The sequence below is a fragment of the Carcharhinus amblyrhynchos genome, chromosome 2 (genome assembly GCF_965287045.1).
Source record: "Carcharhinus amblyrhynchos chromosome 2, sCarAmb.v2.hapA, whole genome shotgun sequence".
Classification (NCBI taxonomy): Eukaryota; Metazoa; Chordata; class Chondrichthyes; order Carcharhiniformes; family Carcharhinidae; genus Carcharhinus; species Carcharhinus amblyrhynchos.
In genome coordinates this window covers 77,438,526-77,460,112 of record NC_137325.1, presented here as the reverse complement: position 1 = coordinate 77,460,112, position 21,587 = coordinate 77,438,526, and the positions used below count along the sequence as shown (strand labels likewise).

At 40.5% G+C, this 21,587-nt stretch overlaps 1 protein-coding gene across 4 annotated transcripts in view; it reads left to right on the top strand.

The window, feature by feature from the left end:
- Nucleotides 1-18,508, top strand: part of mios (missing oocyte, meiosis regulator, homolog (Drosophila)) — a 45,952-nt gene extending 27,444 nt beyond the window's left edge. For all 4 annotated transcript variants that reach the window (XM_080207688.1, XM_080207699.1, XM_080207718.1 and 1 more), the window contains 5 exons: nt 3,316-3,474; nt 7,544-7,696; nt 9,974-10,178; nt 10,895-11,024; nt 16,702-18,508. In XM_080207688.1, the coding sequence (XP_080063814.1) occupies nt 3,316-3,474; nt 7,544-7,696; nt 9,974-10,178; nt 10,895-11,024; nt 16,702-16,798 (744 nt within the window). In that variant the 3' untranslated portion in view covers nt 16,799-18,508. The remainder of the gene's footprint in view (nt 1-3,315; nt 3,475-7,543; nt 7,697-9,973; nt 10,179-10,894; nt 11,025-16,701) is intronic.
- Nucleotides 18,509-21,587: the final 3,079 nt, after the last annotated feature.

Sequence of the window (21,587 nt, the reverse complement as noted above, 5' to 3'; positions counted from 1 at the left end):
TCTGGCTCTCCAGCTTTTAGAACCCATATGCTGTCCTTAATTGGACAGGGATCCTGGCTTTATGCCAATTAAGGGGTGTCTCTGAAAATCCCAATGTGTGATTATTTTCTCTTCCCACCCCTCAGGATACATTTACAATGTCAATTTCCCATCCCTGTGGGGAAGTATAATCCATTCTGTTTGTCGTCCTGGTGGTTTGGTGGCTGACCACTTGCACTTTCCAGTTTGTTGGCATTGTTGCATACCATCTTTATCTGCCACAACATAACCCATGCTGTTTAATCCTCTGACTGCTAACTTTACCATGACTCCTACCCAACTCTTATCCTCTTGCTTTAAACACCTGTCCTGTTCTCACTGGGAACTGTCATTCCAAGGATCTATTGTTGGCAATGGCTATTGTGATTATTTGAACAACTTTAATGAAATAGCCATTTAGTTATTTAATGGCTCTATACTCTATCCTCAGTCAAAAAGAATAAGGAGCAAAAAATTAGATTACAAAAGACAGCTAGTTAGTAATGTAAAGACAGATAGGAAGAGTTTCTATAAGAATAGGGTTAACAAAGTGAGCAGATAAACAGGTATTTTTTGCCGGTCCATACACTAGAGGACATGAGTAGCATCCCAGAAATAACTAAGTCCAGAAATGAAAAGAAGGGAGGAAATTAGGAAAATTATAATTGACAGGGAAGTGATGTTGAGCAAATTGTTGAGTTTGATGGACAGATCCCCTTGTCTGATGGACTTCACTCTAAAGACTTGAAAGAAGTGAGGTAGTTGATACAGTGGTTTTGATTTTCCAATATTTCGTAGATTTGGGGAAAACACAATTAGATTCGAAATTCATAAAGTAGGAAATTATAGGTCCATTAGCCTAACATGTATCATGGGGAAAATGCTAGATGTTATAGCGGAGCACTAGAAAATTCAAGGCAATCAGCCAGATTCAACATGGGTGTGTGAAAGGCAAGTCATGCTTCACCGATTTATTGGAGTTCTTTGAAGGAGTCGTGTGTGGTGGATAAAGTGCACTGCACTTCAATCTCCCGATGGCATCTGATAAGGTGCCATGTGAAAGGTTCGTGTGGCAAATTAAAGCTCATGGTCTAGGGGGTAACATTGGCATAATTAAAAGATTGGCTAGCTAACAGGGAACAGTTAGCATAAATGTTTTTCTGGTTGGTTGGATATGACGAGTCGTGTGCCGCAGGAATCAATCCTGGGCTTTCAATTTTTTACATCTATATAAATAACTTGGATGAAAGGTCTGAAGGTATGGTTACTATATTTGCTGACAATACCAAGATAGGCAGAAAAGCAAATTGTGAGGAGGTCATGAGACTACAAAGAGGCATAGGTTTAAGTAACGAGAAAAAGACCTAGCAAATGGAGTATAATGTGGGCAAATGAAATTTTGGCAGAAAGTGTTAAAAAAGAAACATTCTCTTGATGGTGAGGGATTGCAGAGGTTTTGAGATTCAATGGGATCTGGGTGTCCTAGTCATGAATTACAAGGCAGGTACAGCAAGTAATTAGCAAGTACAACAAGAAAAGTTAATACAATGTTATCATTTACTGAGGGAAATTAATTACAAAAGTAGGAAGGTTGTGCTTTTTTTTTAAATGTTTATTTATTACTCACAAGTAACTTGCAGTGAAATTCTCCTAGTCACCACAGGCCGGCCCCATTTTGGGACAATGCACCTAACCAGCACGTCTTTCAGAATGTGGGAGGAAACCGGAGCACCTAGAGGAAACCCATGCAGACATGGGGAGAACGTGCAAACTCCACACAGACAGTGACCCAAGTCAGGAATCAAACCCGGGTCCCTGGCGCTGTGAGGCTGCAATTCTAACCACTGTGCTGCTGTGCCGTCGAGTATTCAATACGCTTCAGTGTTATCAGGAAATGGAAAAAACCCATTTGGAGCACCATGTACAATATTGGTAGTCTCCATTAGGAAAGAACTAAATATGTTAGAATCAATTCAGAAAAGGTGGCACAGTGGTGAGCACTGCTGCTTCACAGCGCCAGAGACCCAGGTTCAATTCCTGGCTTGGATCACTCTTTGTGAGGAGTCTGCATGTTCTCTCCATGTGTTTCCTCTGGTGCTCCGGTTTTCTCCCTCAGTCCGAAAGACATGCTGGTTAGGTGCATTGGCTATGTTAAATTCTCCCTCTGTGTACCTGAATAAGCGTTAGAGCATGTCAACTAGGGGATTTTCACAGTAACTTCATTGCAGTGTTAATGTAGGTCTATAGACTTTTAACTTTTGAGAAGGTTTACTAATGGAGCAATGAACAAGTTGTCTTCTGAGGAAAAGTTGGACAAATTAGGCTTGTATTCACTGGATTTTAGAAGATTAAGGGCCGACTTGATGAAAACCTTTTAAGATCCTTGACAGGATGGATGTGGAGAAAATGCTCCCTCTTGTGGGAGAATCTAGAACTAGGGGTTCACTGTTTATAAATTAGAGGGTGCTCTTTTTTAAAAAAATGACTTTTTTCCTGAGAATCATGAGCCTTTGAACTCTTCTTCAAAAGACAATGGGAACCATGTCTTTGAATATTTTTAAGGCAGAACTAGATAAATTCCTGATTAACAACGACATAAAACCTTACTGGGGGTAAGCAGGAAAGTGGGATTGTGGTTAGTATCAAATCAACTTGAATGGCCCAGCAAGCTTGAGGGCAGTGTGTACATCTGTTTTGTTTTTAGTTTAATTATACAGTGAGATCTTAGACTTTCACAGGCTTAACGGGAAGTAATATCTATGAACTGTATAAAACTTTTAGCATTGAAATAAGTTTGTGAGCATGTTCTTACATTTCTAAAATTTGATTATAATGATATGCTTGCACAATAAGATCAAGTGTAGTATTGAAATGTTGTAGTTTGTTGAAGTCGTAAGGTTACATTGTGGCTTCATTGAAGCAATTTTTAGATGCGGCATCTCGGCCTTTTGGCTAAGATGCAAATTAGATGAAGTCTTGGAGGGGGTGCAGTGCCTACTCCAGTCAGCTTGGACCATGTAAATCAAGCCCAAGACAGGAAGTGGTGATCCTGTCTTGTCAGCTTGGATCGGGAATGTCTCACTTAATGAGACTCTGAATTGGACTTTGATTGGATTGAATTGGATATAGAAACAAAAAAGATGTGATGAAATTGTGAACAGAAGTTTTATGTACTTTTTAGCACGTAGCAGTTTTATCCTAAGTATTGCAGAAATGCAATTGTTTAATGTTAAAAATTGAAATCATCCTGTTCCTAAGCACCTTCAGTATATTGACAAATTATTTTGTTCTTTTTAGATCCTTCGGTATATTGACAAACTAACTAATGAAATGAAAGAAGCTGGAAACCTTGAGGGAATCCTATTGACGGGCCTCACAAAGGATGGCATTGACCTAATGGAGAGTTATGTGGATCGGACTGGTGATGTACAGACAGCAAGTTTCTGTATGTTGCAGGTAGGTCAAACAGAATTTGTGGTAGCCATTACTCTTATGTATTTTTGTATTTCTATAGTTGGAGATTCTACGTAAAACTTGGGGGGGTGTAAAAAAATCTTCATTGATCGACCAAAATGCTCACCACTGTGCAAGGAAGTGTAATCAAAGTTATCGCAGATGAATGCTTGGCCTGTTGAGTTTAAGTACTAGAGAGATGAACTAAATGTCCATTCTTCATTTGTAACTTCTGCTAATAAAATACCACTATGATGTGATGCATGTCTACCATCAAAATGTTGTGTTGTTAGTCCTACAATTCAAGGCCATCTGTTAAAACTTGATAGTTTTTAATTAGAATACATAACAGTAATCGAGAGAAAATTAATATGCATGAAAGCCTCTTGCTAGTACCATGTGCAAGAGTCTGTCATATAATATGCTCTATTCTAATTAAAGAATGATCATAAGAAATGGGAGCAGTTGTGGGCCATTCGGCCCATTATGCCTGTTCCACCTTTTGATAAGATCATTGGTGATCTGATTGTGGCCTTAACTTCCTTGTTGATTAAAAATCTGGTGAACTTAGCCTTGTAATATATTCAATGACCCAACTTCCACTGCTCTGTATGGAAAAGAATTCCAACGACAAACTACCTCCCATCTCTATTTTAAATGGGAATCTTGTTTTTAAACTGTGCCCTCGAATTCTAGATTCCCACACGAGAAGAAACACCTTTGCATCATCTACCCTGTCAAGCCTCCTTAGAATGTTGTATTTCAAGATCGTCTTTCATCTACATTGCAATGAATTTTGGCCCAATATGCTCATCTTTTCTTCGTAAGATAATCATTCATCCCAGGCATCAGCCGAGTCTTCTCTGAACAGTTTCCAATTGTAGTTTATCCCTCCTTGTGCAAGGAGACCAGAACTGTACATAGTGCTCAATGTGCTGTCTCACTAACGTCCCGTATAGCTCTAGTAATATTTTACTAGTTTTATGTTCCACCTCTCTTGCAATAAAGGCTGACATTCCATTTGCCTTTTGAATACTTGCTGTACCTATGACTTCTGTGAAATTTTTGTGATTCGTGTATAGGGACACCCAGATCCCTCTATAATGCACTGCTCTTCAAATTCTCTCCATTTAACTAATGTTTTGCTTTTCTGTTGCCAAAATGAACAACCTCACATTTTCCCACATTATATTTAACCTGTTTTTTGCCCACTTGGTTATCCTGTCTATATCCCTTTGCAGACTTCTTGTATCTTCTTTACAACTTGCTTTCCTATCGACCTTTGTATTATCAGAGTTAGCTATAATACAGTCTGTCCCTTCATCCAAATTGATAATATAGATTGTAAGTACTTGAGGCTCCAGCACTACTGCTTGAGAACTACAATAACCACAATTTTTCATCCTGAAAATGACCATTTTATCCCACCTTCTCTTTCCTGTTAGCAAATCCTCTACCCACGACACCAGGAGCTTTTATCTTGTATGCAGTAATCTTTTCTGTGACAACTTATTGATATTTATGTCACACAATCTGTCACACAATTCATGTCACACCATCTGTAACCCCCATGACTTGCCTGGGCATGCAAAATCTCACTAACTGTCCTGTCTGGAGACAATGTGCGTTGCTTCAGCCTGAGCTTAAAGCTCTCTCCACTCATTGTCTGTACGTTTGAGACTTGATTACCCTGTAAAGCCTCGCATTCCAAGCATTATTTTGTAAATTGTGTTTGTGTCTTTATATGCCCCGTTTGTGAATAGAACTCCCACTCACCTGATGAAGGAGCAGCAAGCACTCTGAAAGCTAGTGGCTTTTCCTACCACATAAACCTGTTGTTTAACCTGGTGTTGTGAAATTTCTTACTGTGTTTTCCACGGTGAAGCCAGACATAAAATACCTGTTCAACAATTACTACCATTTCCTTGTTTCCCATTATAAATTCCCAATCTCAGCCCCTAAGGAACCGATGTTCACCCTAGTTACTCTTCATTTATCTTTTTTATATTTCTAGCTTTCTAATTTCTCCCTCATTGGCTCAGATTGTATGATCTTCAAATTGTCAGTCACTGGACATACTCTCCAAGATGTGCTTTGGGACCCCTTGGAAGACCTGATGCTTTGTGGAAATTGCATGGGAAGTTTGAACTTCTGATAGGCAATTCTGTCTCCTTGGACCATCTGGAAAGAGTCTTCGACTCTGTCAGAATTGGAGACTTTGGACAGTTCCAACTTGTTTATCTTGTTACCCAGGGAATGTTAGACAGAAAAACTTACTGTAACTCCTGGGAAACTATAAAATGAAGATCCTCAACATCTCTAATTCTTCACACAACCAGATAGTCACCATTTGACTTCCCCACCACCCCTTTGTCATCTCTTGACCTGACCATCCCCTGACCCACCTAACCATTCATCAATTCTGCCAATCTTGCCCAGTTGCCACCCTATTCCCTTACCTATTTACCTCACCCTCTTGAGTATACACTTGTCCATTTACTCTCAATCACTTATTTTTACACTCATTTACTAACACACTGAGAAGCTTAAGGATCTTTAAACACTTGCAGCATCTAGTGCCATTAAAAAGGGGGTCCTTTTGTAACATATGCAAGTAATTCTCTGATCAGCATTGCACATGGGCTCTGGACCTTTGGAACCATTATTGTTTCAGTGATTCTTTGCTGGTTTCTAAAATCTGTTTAATCTTCTGACCTCCCACTAACCTTTGCTATATTTTCTTTCAATTTAATGCTTTCCTTAATGTCCATTGTTAGCCAGTGAGTGCATCCTTTTCATAGAGTCTATCCTCTGTGGAATATATTGGTGCTAAGAGTTTTGAAATTTCTCCTTGGATGTCTGCCACACTTTCTTTACTGTCTTGCCTTTTAACCCATTTTCCCATTCCAGCTTAGCAACTTTGCCTTTATTTAAGTTTAAGACAATAGTTTTGGAATACAATTTCTCACTCAAACTGAAAGTTCACAAATTGCTCCCGTCCTGTTCACATTACCAGGCGAAAAGTCCCTGTTCCCTGATTAATTGCAGAATATATTGCTTGATGAACCTGTCTATATTGTATTCTGTAAACTCATCCAGCTTACTTTTGCCAATTTGGTCTAATCTACATAAAGATTAAAATCCTCTGATTTTTTTTTCAATATCTTTCTTGCAAGCCCCTGTTTTGTTTCTTGATTTATACCCTGTCCTACCGGGCACCACAGTGGTTGACACTGCTGCCTCAGTGACAGGGACCCGGGCCTTGAGTGACTGCCTATGTAGAATTTGCACGTTTTCCCAGTGTCTGCATCAGTTTGCTTCAGGTGCTCCGGTTTCCTTCCACGATCCAGATATGCAGGTTAGGTGGATTGGCCATGATATATAGCCTTGGTGTCCAAGATGTGTACGGTAGATGGATTAGCCACGATAAATCACGTGGTTGTAGGATAGGGCGGGCTGAGTTGGATGTTCTTTCGGAGACTCGGTGCAGATTCAGTGTGCCTGGTGGCCGCCCCATGCACCGTAGAAATTCTATCATTCTATCGCTACTGTCAGGACTTCTATAAACTATTCCCATTAATAAATTCTTTCTCTAGCTGCTTCTTATCGCCACCCAAACTGATGGATAGATGCTGCACAGCAAATCACTGCGAATAATTATTATTTTAATTGTAAAATAGTTAATAAATTTGGTTAATTTATGAGTGGTGAGGTTTTCAGTATGATTAGTTGAAAGGAGACATGATTGGAAGATCGATATAATAATTGAAAAGAGGTGTATTTCAAAGAGTGTGATGTTTATCTTCAGCTTGCTTTACTTCAAGAAGGTACATCGCCGAACAAAAATTATTTGTAGGAGCTGGCCAAATGCCTTGAAAGACAATATGTACATTTTACGTATTCATATCGTAACTCATGACTTATGGACAACCAAGATATCATATTTTGTAGAAAGGTTATACGTAAGTTGTGATTTCCACCCACTTTCCTTTGGCAAATGCCTAGAAAAGCAATTTCTGACCTCTTTAATGATGTGATTTCAGAGAGCATTATGAATTTTTAACCTTCTCAGGGTTTTCCGAGCGATGTTGTGAAAGATTCCAGGGTCCAATATTGGATTGAAAATTATAGAAATCTGCTTGATGCTTGGCGGTTCTGGCATAAGAGGGCTGAATTTGACATCCATAGGAGTAAGTTGGATCCATGTTCAAAGCCTCTTGCACAGGTAAAGTCTTTTTTTTTGAGAATCTGTGCAATATTGGTGTGTAAAAATACTGGTTTTTATTTAGAGAAAAGATCAATCCTTTTTGTTAAAGAAAGGGAAATCAGACAAATTTGTTAATTTTGGTATTAGACAAACCAATGGGGTTAAAGGCAGATAAGTCCCATGCCCTAATGGCTTGTATCCTTGGATCCTAAAAGAAGTAGCTACAGAGATAATGGATGCATTGGTTGTAATTTTTCAAATTATGGGTTCTGAGATGTACCAGAGAATTGGACAACAGCTAATGACACACCTATTCAGAAAGGGAAGCATGTTATATCGCACTACTGTGAAAGACAATCCAATAGTTCAGAGCAGTTATGAATCACAGTAGAGTAGGCCATTCAGCCCCTTGAGCCTGTACCACCAATTTATATGGCAGATCCAACATTCCTCATGTACACCTTCCTGCCCTTTCCCTGTAACCCTTGATTCTCTTACTGATCAAAATCTATCTATCTATCTCAGCCTTACATTTGCACAAGAACTCTGCCCCCACAGCTCTTTGTAGCAAGGAGTTCCAAACATTCTCAACCCTCAAGAAATTCTTCCTCATCTCAGTCTTAAATTGGCACAGCTTTATTCTGAGACTATACCCTCTGGTCTTAGACACTTCCATGAGGAGAAACGTTCTTTCAGCATTTACCCTGTCAAGCTCCTGAAGAATCTGATGTTCCAATGAGATCTCCTCTCATTCTTCTAAATTCCAATAAGTAGAGTCCCAAGCTGTTTAACCTTTCCTCATTAAATATAATTTCTCCATACTGGGGATCATTCAAGTGAAACTTCTCTGAACTGCCTCAAATGAAAAAATATGTCCCCTTAAATAAGGGGACCAAAACTGCTCAAAATACTCTAGGTGTGGTCTCATCAGTATCTTGTACAGTTGCAGCAAGAATTCCCTACTCTTATACACCAACTCCCTTGAAATAAGGGCCAACATTCCATTAGTCTTCCTGATTATCTGCTGCAACTGTATGCTAGCTTTCTGTGTTTCATGCACAAGTATCCCCAAGTCCATTTGTGTTTCAACTTTCTGTAGTTTTTCTCCATTTTAAATAAGACTTTGTTCTTTTGTTTTTCCTTCCAAAATGTAAAACTTCATATTTTCCCACATTGTGCTCAAAGATGTGCGGGTTAGGTTGATTGGACATGCTAAATCCCTTAGTGTCGGGATTAGCAGGATAAACAAGTGGGGTTACTGGGGGAAAAGGCCTGGGTTGGTGCAGACTCAAAGGGCGGAATGGCCTCCTGCACTTTAGGGATTCTAATGGGTCTGTTTTAGGAAATAAGAACCACTTTGTGTTGACTTTAAGAACATAAGAAATAGGAGCAGGAGTAGGCCATCCAGCCCTTCGAGCCTGCCCCGCCATTCAATAAGATCATGGCTGATCTGTCGTGTCTCAGTTCCACATTCCCACCTTCTCCCCATAACCCTTAATCCCCTCGCTTATCAAAAACCCATCAACCCGCATCTTAAAAATATTTAGCGAGGCAGCCTCCACCACCTCAATGGGCAGAGAATTCCAGAGATTCACCACCCTTTGAGTGAAGAAGTTCCTCCTCAACTCCGTTCTAAACCGCCCCCCCTTTATCTTGAGGCTGTGCCCCCTAGTCCTACTGTCTTTTCTGAGCGGGAAGAGCCTCTCCACCTCTGTCCTATCCACCCCATTCATCATCTTATCTTTACCAGGATGTTGCCTGGTATGGTGGGAAGGTCTTATGAGGAAAGGCTGAGGGACTTGAGGTTATTTTCATTAGAGAGAAGAAGGTTACGAGGTGACCTAATTGAGGCATACAAGATGATCAAAGGATTGGATAGGGTGGACAGTGAGAGCCTTTTTCCTCGGATGGTGATGGCTAACATGAGGGGACGTAGCTTTAAGTTAAGGGGTGATAGTTATAGGACGGATGTCAGAGGTAGGTTCTTTACTCAGAGGGTAGTAAGGGCATGGAATGCCCTGCCTGTAGCAGTTGTGGACTCGCCAACTTTAAGGGTGTTCAAATGGTCAGTGGATAGGCATATGGATAACATTGGAATAGTTTAGGTTAGAGGACCATTAGATTGGTTCCACTGGTCGGCGCAACATCGAGGGCGGAAGGGCCTGTACTGCACTGTTATGTTCTATGACTTACATTTTTGTTACCTTTGTGAGGAAATTATAGTCAAATCACTTCAATGTGGTAAGATACTTCACATTTTATGTTCTCAGTTGAATATTGAAATATGTATTCCAGGTGTTCGTGAGCTGCAACTTCTGTGGAAAATCAATATCATATAGTTGTTCTGCCATGCCACACCAGGGACGAAGTTTCAGCCAATATGGTGTTAGTGGTTCTCCAACCAAATCAAAGGTCACAAGTTGTCCAGGATGTCGTAAACCTCTTCCCCGCTGTGCACTCTGTCTTATCAATATGGGAACACCAGTTTCAAGCTGTCTAGGTAAATGTTGATGTTTGGTATCAGGACACTATCTTACAGTATGGTTAAAATAAAAATCAGAGCAATCCTTTAGCAAAATAGTTGGGAAGACCATTCAGACAAGCATATCTGTGCTGGCTTCTTTCTAGACTATACAAAACTAATCACACTGTGCTGTAATCCCACCGCGCGTGTGTGTGTGTGCGCCACACAGGATGTTGTCATCAGTGATTGGTGCCCATTGTTACATGACTTACATCTGTAGACTTTAGAATACATCCTTCGCTTGTAGAAATGCATTTAACTGGTAGTCTTTTGAGAATAAAAAGGTTTGGCAAACCATTCTGTTTGGGTGAGGAGAACACAAAATAACTCTGCCACTTCTGTCAACCATTCCAGTCAACACAACTTGTACCATAATTTTGTTAGTTAATCAAGTTTCTTTACAGTGACAATGAATCTTTTTTTACCGACTGTAAACATACTCAACTCAAGCAGAAACAAAGATGTGCATAAGACAAAGAAAATGTATCCATTTCTAAAAAGAAATACTTGTGATTAAAAACAATAGGTAAATCCATCATTACCTTTTGTCAGTAATAAATTTTAACTAATATGAAAGAGAACGCTGTGGGAAGTAAGGTAGAGCAAAACATTGATAGTTTTAATATATTTGGAACTTTTAAGCATCTTACTATTTTTCCACTATAACTGTATGAATTTTTTTCTTGGAATAGGAACTGGAAAGTCTGATGAAAAGGTTGATCTGAGCAAAGACAAGAAATTGGCTCAATTCAATAACTGGTTTACTTGGTGCCAGAACTGTCGTCATGGAGGTCATGCTGGCCATATGCTCAGCTGGTTCAGGTAATGGTGAGATATCCATGGGATATTTTAGAGTTTAGATATAAATTGATTAATTCCAACTTGTAGAGTTTATAGTTTTCAGAAATGAAATGCACTGCATTGGCCTATTTTAGAACCTGCATTATAAAAGGTAATGTAATCTCCCAGATGGCTGTGTCCTTCAACCATGCCTTATTATCCATCATTCAAGAGTATTTTGGATTGCAAATGCATGAACTGGTGGAATGTAAGTCCACTTCTCCAGTTTGCCAAGTTCCTCATTAGGAGAGAATTGAATTTGGTGCTAACCGTAGAGCCTTGTTTGTAGGTTCAGTCAGCATTCTAACAATTCCTGCCGCAGCATGTCATCACTACTCGAAGGCCCTGAGATCTTTACCATTCAAGTCACTGTCTTTGCTTGTTATACCTTTCCAGATCTTGCACTTTGCCTGTTAGCCTTTCAAAGTTTATTTATCTGTGACGATGCCTGCCATTTCATGCTGGCCTTTTCTGATCAGGAGGTAGAAATTTAAGAACATAAGAAATAGGAGCAGGAGTAGGCCATCTAGCCCTTCGAGCCTGCCCCGCCATTCAATAAGATCATGGCTGATCTGTCGTGGCTCAGTTCCACTTTCCCGCCCTCTCCCCATAACCCTTAATCCCCTCTCTTATCAAGAACCCATCAACCCGCTTCTTAAAAATATTTAGCGAGGCAGCCTCCACCACTTCAACGGGCAGAGAATTCCAGAGATTCACCACCCTTTGAGTGAAGAAGTTCCTCCTCAACTCCGTTCTAAACCGCCTCCCCTTTATCTTGAGGCTGTGCCCCCTAGTCCTACTGTCTTTTTTGAGCGGGAAGAGTCTCTCCACCTCTATCCTATCCATCCCATTCATCATCTTATACGTCTCAATGAGATCTCCCCTCATTCTTCTAAACTCTAACGAGTACAAGCCTAGTTTATTCAGCCTCTCCTCATAGCTCAATCCCCTCAACTCCGGTATCAGCCTAGTAAACCTCCTCTGCACTCCCTCCAGGGCCAAAATATCCTTGCGCAGGTGCAGCGCCCAAAACTGCACACAGTACTCCAGCTGCGGCCTCACCAATGCCCTATACAGCTGCAGCAAGACCTCCCTACTTTTATATTCAATCCCCCTCGCTATGAAGGCCAGCATCCCATTCGCCTTCCTGACCACCTGCTGCACCTGCAAGCTGGGTTTTTGCGACTCATGCACAAGGACCCCGAGGTCCCTCTGCACCGTCGCCTGCTGCAGTTTTTCGCCACGTATTTGAAACAGTTACAGTTGCCCTGTAATTGTCCTTGGGAATTTACAAGCGACTAGATTTTAGATTTGCTTAGATCAACAACAAGTTCTGTTGTACAGAAATAAGTAAACTGCATGAGTATACATTTTTGATCATTGATTTTAATTATATTTTCATTATGGCTTTTAATGTGCATAATCTTTTTGCTACTTCTACTAGCCAACTTTGTAAATATTACAGCCACTGTAGAGAAATGTCATAATTTTCCCTTTAATACTTTACATGCTATTGAATTGTCCCAAGTGTACTACTACTAAAATTAAATAGGATTTAGATTAATGAGATTATTAGTTGTGGAGGTATTACTCCACAAGGTATACAAAATAGACTAAAAATGGAGAAATACATTTTTGTGCCAAGTAGAAAAACAATAGACAAAATATAACTGCTTAGGTACCCCATTGATGGTATTTAGCAGAAGGAAAAACCAGACCTCGTTTGTGCTACCTATCTTCATATTTCTGAAATTACTAATCAATTACTATTTACTAATCATTTGCTCATTATTAATCAGGGTGGCACAGTTGTTAGCACTGTTGCCTTACAGCACCAGGGACCTGGGTTCAAACTGGATTTGGGTGACTTGATTTGTGATCTTATTGACAGCTTCCCAGTGTTTTCTCATTGATTATAGGCCGGTTAGTTTAACGTCTGTTGTAGGAAAAATGTTAGAATCCGTGATCAAGGAGAAAATAGCGAGGCATCTTGAGGAGAATTGTTTGGTAGAGCAGACACAGCACGGATTTGTTAAGGGGAAGTCGTGTCCGACGAATTTATTGGAGTTCTATGAGGATGTGTCTAGGATGGTGGATAGAGGAGAGCCGGTGGATGTGGTGTTTCTTGATTTTCAGAAGGCGTTTGACAAGGTGCCTCACAAGAAGTTATTACAGAAGGTCGGGGCATGGAGTTGGGGGTAGGGTGTTAGCGTGGATAGAGGATTGGCTGTCAAATAGGAGGCAGAGAGTGGGGGTCAATGGGTGCTATTCGGATTGGTGGTTGGTGACTAGTGGAGTGCCCCAGGGGTCGGTGCTGGGGCCTCAGCTATTTACCATTTATATAGATGATCTGGAGGAAGGAACCGAGTGCATGGTGTCGAAATTTGCGAATGACACCAAGATTGGTGGAACGGCAAATTGTGCGGAGGGTGTGGAGAGTCTGCAGAAGGATCTAGATAGGCTGGGCGAATGGGCCAGGAACTGGCAAATGGAATTTAATGTTGGCAAATGTGAGGTTGTCCACTTTGGTAGGAATAATGGTAGGAAGGACTATTACTTACGTGGCAAAAAACTGCAGCATGCGACGGTGCAGAGGGACCTCGGGGTCCTTGTGCATGAGTCGCAAAAACCCAGCCTGCAGGTGCAGCAGGTGGTCAGGAAGGCGAATGGGATGCTGGCCTTCATAGTGAGGGGGATTGAATATAAAAGTAGGGAGGTCTTGCTGCAGCTGTATAGGGCACTGGTGAGGCCGCAGCTGGAGTACTGTGTGCAGTTTTGGTCGCCGCACTTACACAAGGATATTTTGGCCTTGGAGGGAGTGCAGAGGAGGTTTACTAGGTTGATTCCGGAGTTGAGGGGGTTGAACTATGAGGAGAGGCTGAATAAACTAGGCTTATACTCATTAGAGTTTAGAAGAATGAGGGGAGATCTTATTAAGACGTATAAGATGTTGAATGGGATGGATAGGATAGAGGTGGAGAGGCTCTTCCCGCTCAGAAAGGACAGTAGGACTAGAGGGCACAGCCTCAAGATAAAGGGGGGGTGGTTTAGAACGGAGTTGAGGAGGAACTTTTTCACTCAAAGGGTGGTGAATCTCTGGAATTCTCTGCCCATTGAAGTGGTGGAGGCTGCCTCGCTAAATATTTTTAAGACGTGGGTTGATAGGTTTTTGATAGGCAAGGGGATTAAGGGTTATGGGGAGAGGGCGGGAAAGTGGAACTGAGCCACGACAGATCAGCCATGATCTTATTGAATGGCGGGGCAGGCTCAAAGGGCTAGATGGCCTACTCCTCCTATTTCTTATGTTCTTATGAAGATCAAGAGCAACAATCAATCCCTGTGAACTTTAATTTCACCATCAGAGCTATGAGAATGCAAATAGTAACTTTTATAATCCAGACATCTGACAGCAAATCCTACACTGCTCAGCCATGTTGTGTCAAATATAAAGACAGTGTCAAAAGACTACTTTATATCCACCAACTTTGTGACTCCCCTCAGAAGAAAGTTAGCCAGACTGTTGAGAAATTATCCAGGTTGTTGAATTATGACTTTCTTCTTCCCAAGTCATGTTGAGATGTGTGCATTAAGATATTTCATTCATCCCGTCTCTGTCAAGGTAGTCGATCGGTTTTTGCCTAATTATGCCAATTTATGAAATTAAATGATATAAACCTGTAATTTGTGAGAAAGATGATCGTATCAGTCGGCAGATGAAAATTTTTACTAGGTTTGGCCCACATGTGAAATTCAACATTGTGTGCTTAATAGAAATAGTATAACAAGTCTCAGTTTTATAAACTTCAGCTTATCAAGAAAGACCACCTCCTCATCTGCAGAGCAGAAAGGGAGGGCAGTAAAAAGGGTTGAGGAGAGCCAAGAAATATTGATGAGTTAATAATTTGACAGAAAATATTAAGTGGTTTTGCATACTTTAAAGTAGTAAAATCACCAGGCCCAGATGATTCAGAGAAGCAAAGGAAGAAGTAACAGAGGGTCTGACCATCCTTTTCCAATTCTCTGTGGCTTCATGTGGGATGAGTAGAAAGAAACTATGGTTGAACCATCTTTCCAAAGGAAGAGACCGAACTATAGGTCAGTCAACCAAACCTTGGCGTGGGAAAATTATTGGGAAATAGAGTGACAGCATCAGTCATTACTTGGGCACAGATTAATCCAGGCTGGTCAACATTGATTTGTTAAGGGAAGGTAATGTCTAACCAGTTTTATTTGAATTTTTTGAGGTGGTAATAATAAGAAGAATCATTAACACATTTGACATATTTGTATTTTGGCTAGGCTTTTCACAAGGTCCTACATTGTTAATGTTGTAATTCTCTCACAATGAGGTGCATGACTTAGTTGTAAGTGCAAGCAGGTATTACTGATCGGGGAAAGGTTAAGCCATTATTAAGTATACATAAAAGGCTGTTCCCACCTTTGTGGGGCAGGAGGAAAGGAGAATCTGGGTTTTTGTTGAGGAAAGACTGGATCCAGATTCCTAATTTTCTCCGTGAATTATAACATACAGTAATAACATATATGACTGGTCAGAAAAGTAAGAGCTCATGGACAGATTTCGTGGCAGGAAACAAAGTAGCTAATGGTGTTTCAAATGCATGAAAGGCTGTTTTATGATAGGGGTCTGCAGGGCTTAATGTTAAATCTTTTGTTTTTGTGATGTATAATTCATGATTTAGAGATGTAAATAAAGTGAGCTTAAGTAGTTACCTGGTAAATTGGATATGTGGCTGAGTGTGAGGAAGAAAGTCATAGATTATGGGGGGAATAAGATGGACAGTTCAGGTGAGCAGCAAAATAGAAATTACAATTCAATCAGAGAATGTATTTGGGAAGGGCAAACAAGCCAATGGATTATAGAAAATAGTAGGATAATGAGAATCCTTCTGCATATCCGCAACCTTGATGGTTGCAGTAATGGCAGTTAGGAACATTTCCTTGTTCATCTGGTTACCAACTCATTTTAGTTGCATAAAATTCTTGGTTGGCATGAGTAGCATTGGTACGTTATTTGCTTTTTTTTAATAAACAAGATTTATCAACTTAACACACCTTTTCACACCTGAAGATAACTGATCAAATAAAAGCTACTGCAATATGTATTGTAATTAAAAGATCATTGCTAAGTAATTATCTTCAGGATATACATCTAGATTGCAGATAAAAACAATCAAAATTGGAAGGCTCAAGTTCACAATGGGTATTTTCGAAAGAGACATGTTAAGATATCTGGACTTCATTCTTCAGCTCATTCTCAGTTGTGATTTTAACCGAGCTTTTTCTTTAACCAGAAGCCTCAACTTGATGTTTTTGTTGGGAGCTGCTTGGTTGCTACATAGCTTTAAACAATATTTTAGATTTGACAAGTGCAAGGCTGGGAACTGCATGTTTTTCATTTCCACTGTAGTTTTAATATACCTGTAGTAAACCTTCAACATAAATTAGACTTTAATCTTTTCTAAATCCTTGTTGACTTCATCCTTCCTCTTTACCCCTTCTGTCCCAAGTCTGAAATAAATTTTGTTTTTCACTATGAATCAGAATTGATAGACATGATCTTGTGTGATATCTCAATGTCTACCCCATTTTTCCAGTTCTAATTTTCCTGCTGTAGCTTTTATCTTTTTTCTCCCCACAGGGATCACCATGAATGTCCAGTGTCTGCCTGTACTTGCAAGTGCATGCAGCTGGACACAACAGGAAATCTAATCCCAGCAGAAACATCCCAGAGCTAAGAGAAAAGAAAAGAATCCAAGGCACTGCTTTTTAATTGTCCTTGAAAACCTCTGCATACCTTCTGTCACTGAGCATCCGTTGCTCTCAAAGTAATGGGGGGAAAAATGTTTCATGATCTTGGCAATTTGAAGTCTGAATTATTTTGAGATACAGCAGAAATAAGCCTGGTTGCGAGTCATGTTTTTGGAGCTGGTTCAGTTCATTTCAAGACTTTCCTGGGGCTCTGACCATCATCCATAATGATACTAAACAGAACTTGACGCAAGAAATGAACCTATATTTATCTTGTCTTTAGCAGTAAATTCATTTTTAGTTCAAACTCTTGAAAACCTGAATTCAATGCTCCTTAGAATGAGACACTTTAACAAAGACTGCTTGGATTAATGTTGTACAAATTATACAAATGTTTATTTTCAGTTCCATGAAATTAGAATTAATGTATAACGTGAATATGCCAATATCACATGGCATTAAGCAAGATTCAAGACCCGGTGTATTATTGCATCATTGTGATTTGTTTATACATTTTGCTCTATTTTACATAATCCTAAATGTCATAGAGGAATATCTGTACGCTTGTGCCTCAGACACCTCTGGCCCTGTTTCATACATCCGTACTGATTTCTGTTAAATTAAATTCCTGCTGTCATATAGTTAAGATGTAGCCGAAGGTGCACTACACTTATTAAATTCAGTAGAGCAAATCATATTTTCATTTCCATGCAAAGATATTGAGATGTATGGTCCTCTACTGAAGCAATAACTGTTTAAATACTAATTAATGAGTGAAATCAGATTCAGCTTGACAATTGTGACATCTAATGTGGTCTTAGCCATGAAACTTTGACAAATAAATTATCTAGTAATATACTAAAATACTGTGTCATGTTAATTTACTAGAGTTGGAAAAAATGTAATCTAATCTTACAATTTGTAAACTGCATTTACTGTTATTTTAATGCTTCTGATATGTGCATGTGCCTAAAACCAAAGGTCTTCTATTTTAATTAGTTTCACATTTTTGTAAATAAAGTATGCATAATTGTTCGCACAAATGGTATTCTCCTTCTACAAAAAGCCCTCAGTTATGACCAGTTATTCGGGAAGTCATGGGGGTTTTGTCTGCTCTTTACAAATTTTCTTTATTAACTGCATGGTTTTAACAAAGATGAGGTTGGTATTTGGGCTTTGAGATGATGTCATGCAAGTTTGAATGGCAAAATGGCACTGCAAAAAATGTAAATTAAAAATATATAGCCAAATTTAATAATTTAGATTTTTCTGAAAAGCCGAAAGTGAAGGGCTAATATCCACTATTACCGAAAAGGAAAATCAAACCATTGTGCCATATTTGGTTAAAACTTGAAGATAGCAAAAATGACCAGGTTCTATAATTTGCATTCCTGAGAGAAGAGCATGGAAAACTGCTGTTATGATCTTAAAATGATGAGAACAATATAAAACCTGGAACCAGAAAATGCTGGAAAACCTCAGCAGGTCCAACAGTATCTGTGGAGAGAGAACAGTTGCATTTCAAGTCTGATGACTCTTTGTGAGAATGTTGGACTGGGGAGTGGGAATGGTGGGGAAGGATGTGTTAGTGGAGTGGAAGCTGTTCTGAGATATATAATGCAGTAAAGAACTAATGTTTTTATATAAGAGCTAAATCTTGGGATATTTCAATATATGATACCAACTTAATGTGTGTGAATGTGCTTTCTTTCAGTTTTCTTAGCTGAATAAAAACAATGTATTCTAACTTTACAAATGAAAGTAAAATTGTCCTGTGCAGCATTTATTTCTTCAGAGGCCACTTTTCTCCTCATTTGCATAAGCTTTTAAGTTTTCTTTTGTCCAAGGTTTTGTGTTCTTTAATCATTACTGGTTTAGCTACCTTTTTCTCCCCCTTCAGCCAAGCCCAATTTTCAAGCTGCTGATAGTACAAGAAGCCATTTTAAATTTTGAGGTAGTCCCTTCAAGAATCAAATGTGGAAGCATTTTTTTTATTCATGAAAGGTAGTGGAAATATGGAAGTATTGCCCAGAAGGCTGTGGCTGCTGAACAATTGAAATATTTGGAATTGTGGTGCAGTCTGTGATGGAGGTACTGTTAAGTCGTGAGTTCCAAAATTTTGATCCAGTGACAGTGGAGGATTGTCTTGGAACTTGTCTTCCAAGATAGGACTTGGAGGGAAACTTGCAGGTGGTGATAAGCCTATGCACTTGCTGCCTTTTACCTTCTAGGAGGTGGAGGCTGGAGATTTGGAAGATATGTCAAAGGAGCAGTATATCATGCAGACATACTGCCTCCACTGAATATTTCAGGTGATGGATGGAGTGATCAAGCCCATCTGAACTGCAAGTCAGCTGAAGTATGGTAGAGTAGCACAGTGTTTAGCACTGCTGTTAAACAGTGAAGTTTGGGGGTGCAACAAGGTTATCAAGAATCTAATACCAGTTACTGATACCTACTTGGCACTTAACCATCTTGTTTGTTTATATAAATATGGATGTGGATTATTGTCAACAGCCTTGAAGCAGCTTCATGGGGTTGTAGACAGAAGAGGAATATTTAATTGGAAAACTACAAGTATTCAGACAAAGGTTATGAATAGCTTTTGTTTTGCAACAGAGTTAAATTGAGTGTTTGGTTTTCATGGTGGGTGTTGATATGGAGGTAACATACGCCTTAGGTTTGGTTCTCTAGTTTTAGAGAATTATACTATACCAACCTCCTGACAATTCTCCCCTCTTTGAAGGATAGAAATTACAATACATGAACAGGCCTTTCAGCCCTATAAGCCTGCACCAACCATGCTGCCTGACTGAACCAGAACTCTATCCTTCGGAGACCATATCTCTGTATTCCCTTCGTATTCATGTATTTATCAAGATACCCCTTAGAAGTCGCTATTGTATTTGCTTCCACTATCGTCCTGAGCAGCAAGTTCCAGGCACCCACCACCCTCTGTATATAAAAGTTGTCTCGTACATCATTAAACCTTGTCACTCGCACCTTGAACCCCAGAGTAATTGACTCTTCCACTCTGGGGGAAAAGTTTCTGACTATCCACTCTGTCTATGCCCCTCAATCTTGTAGACTTCTTTCAGGTCGCTCCTCAACCTCTTGTCATTTCAGTGAGAACAAACCAAGTTTCTCCAACCTCTCCATACCAGGCAACATCCTGGTAAATCTTTTCTGCGCCCTTTCCAAAGCTGCCTCATCCTTCTGGAAGCGTGACCAGAATTGAGCACTGTATTCCAAGTGTGGCCTAACTAAAGTTCTGTAACATGACTTGCCAATTTTAAAACTCAATGCATGCTATCTGCCTTCTTGACTACCTTCTCCACCTTGAATAATCTGTGTACCTGTACACCCAGATCCAAGTGGGAATAAATCCTGTCTTGAAGAATCTTCAATAATTTCCCTACTGCTGATGTCAGGCTCACTGGCCTGCAATTACCTGAATTATGCTTGCTACCCTTCTTAAACCAAGGAATAACACTGGCTATTCTCCAATCCTCTGGAACCTCCCCTGTAGCCAGTGATGATACAAAGATTTCTCTCTAGGCCCCAGCAATTTCCTCCCTTGCTTTCAATATTCTGGGGTATATCCATGCCATCAGGCCCAAGGGACTTGCTTACATAAGAACATAAGAAATAGGAGCAGGAGTAGGCCATCTAGCCCTTCGAGCCTGCCCCGCCATTCAATAAGATCATGGCTGATCTGTCGTGGCTCAGTTCCACCTTCCCGCCCTCTCCCCATAACCCTTAATCCCCTCTCTTATCAAAAACCCATCAACCCGCGTCTTAAAAATATTTAGCAAGGCAGCCTCCACCACTTCAACGGGCAGAGAATTCCAGAGATTCACCACCCTTTGAGTGAAGAAGTTCCTCCTCAACTCCGTTCTAAACCGCCCCCCCCTTTATCTTGAGGCTGTGCCCCCTAGTCCTACTGTCTTTTTTGAGCGGGAAGACTCTCTCCACCTCTATCCTATCCATCCTATTCATCATCTTATACGTCTCAATGAGATCTCCCCTCATTCTTCTAAACTCCGAGTACAAGCCTAGTTTATTCAGCCTCTCCTCATAGCTCAACCCCCTCAACTCCGGTATCAGCCTAGTAAACCTCCTCTGCACTCCCTCCAAGGCCAAAATATCTTTGTGCAGGTGCGGTGCCCAAAACTGCACACAGTACTCCAGCTGCGGCCTCACCAATGCCCTATACAGCTGCAGCAAGACCTCCCTACTTTTATATTCAATCCCCCTCGCTATGAAGGCCAGCATCCCATTCGCCTTCCTGACCACCTGCTGCACCTGCAAGCTGGGTTTTTGCGACTCATGCACAAGGACCCCGAGGTCCCTCTGCACCGTCGCCTGCTGCAGTTTTTCGCCCTGTAAGTAATAGTCCTTCCTACCAAAGTGGACCACCTCACACTTGCCAACATTAAATTCCATTCGCCCAGCCTATCTAGATCCTTCTGCAGGCTCTCCACACCCTCCGCACAATTTGCCGTTCCCCCAATCTTGGTGTCATCAGCAAATTTCGACACCCTACACTCGGTTCCCTCCTCCAGATCATCTATATAAATGGTAAAAAGCTGAGGCCCCAGCACCGACCCCTGGGGCACTCCACTAGTCACCATCCGCCAATCCGAATAGCACCTGTTGACCCCCACTCTCTTCCTCCTATTTGACAACCAATCCTCTATCCACGCTAACACCCTACCCCCAACTCCATGTCCCTCGACCTTCTGCAATAACCTCTTGTGAGGTACTTTGTCAAAT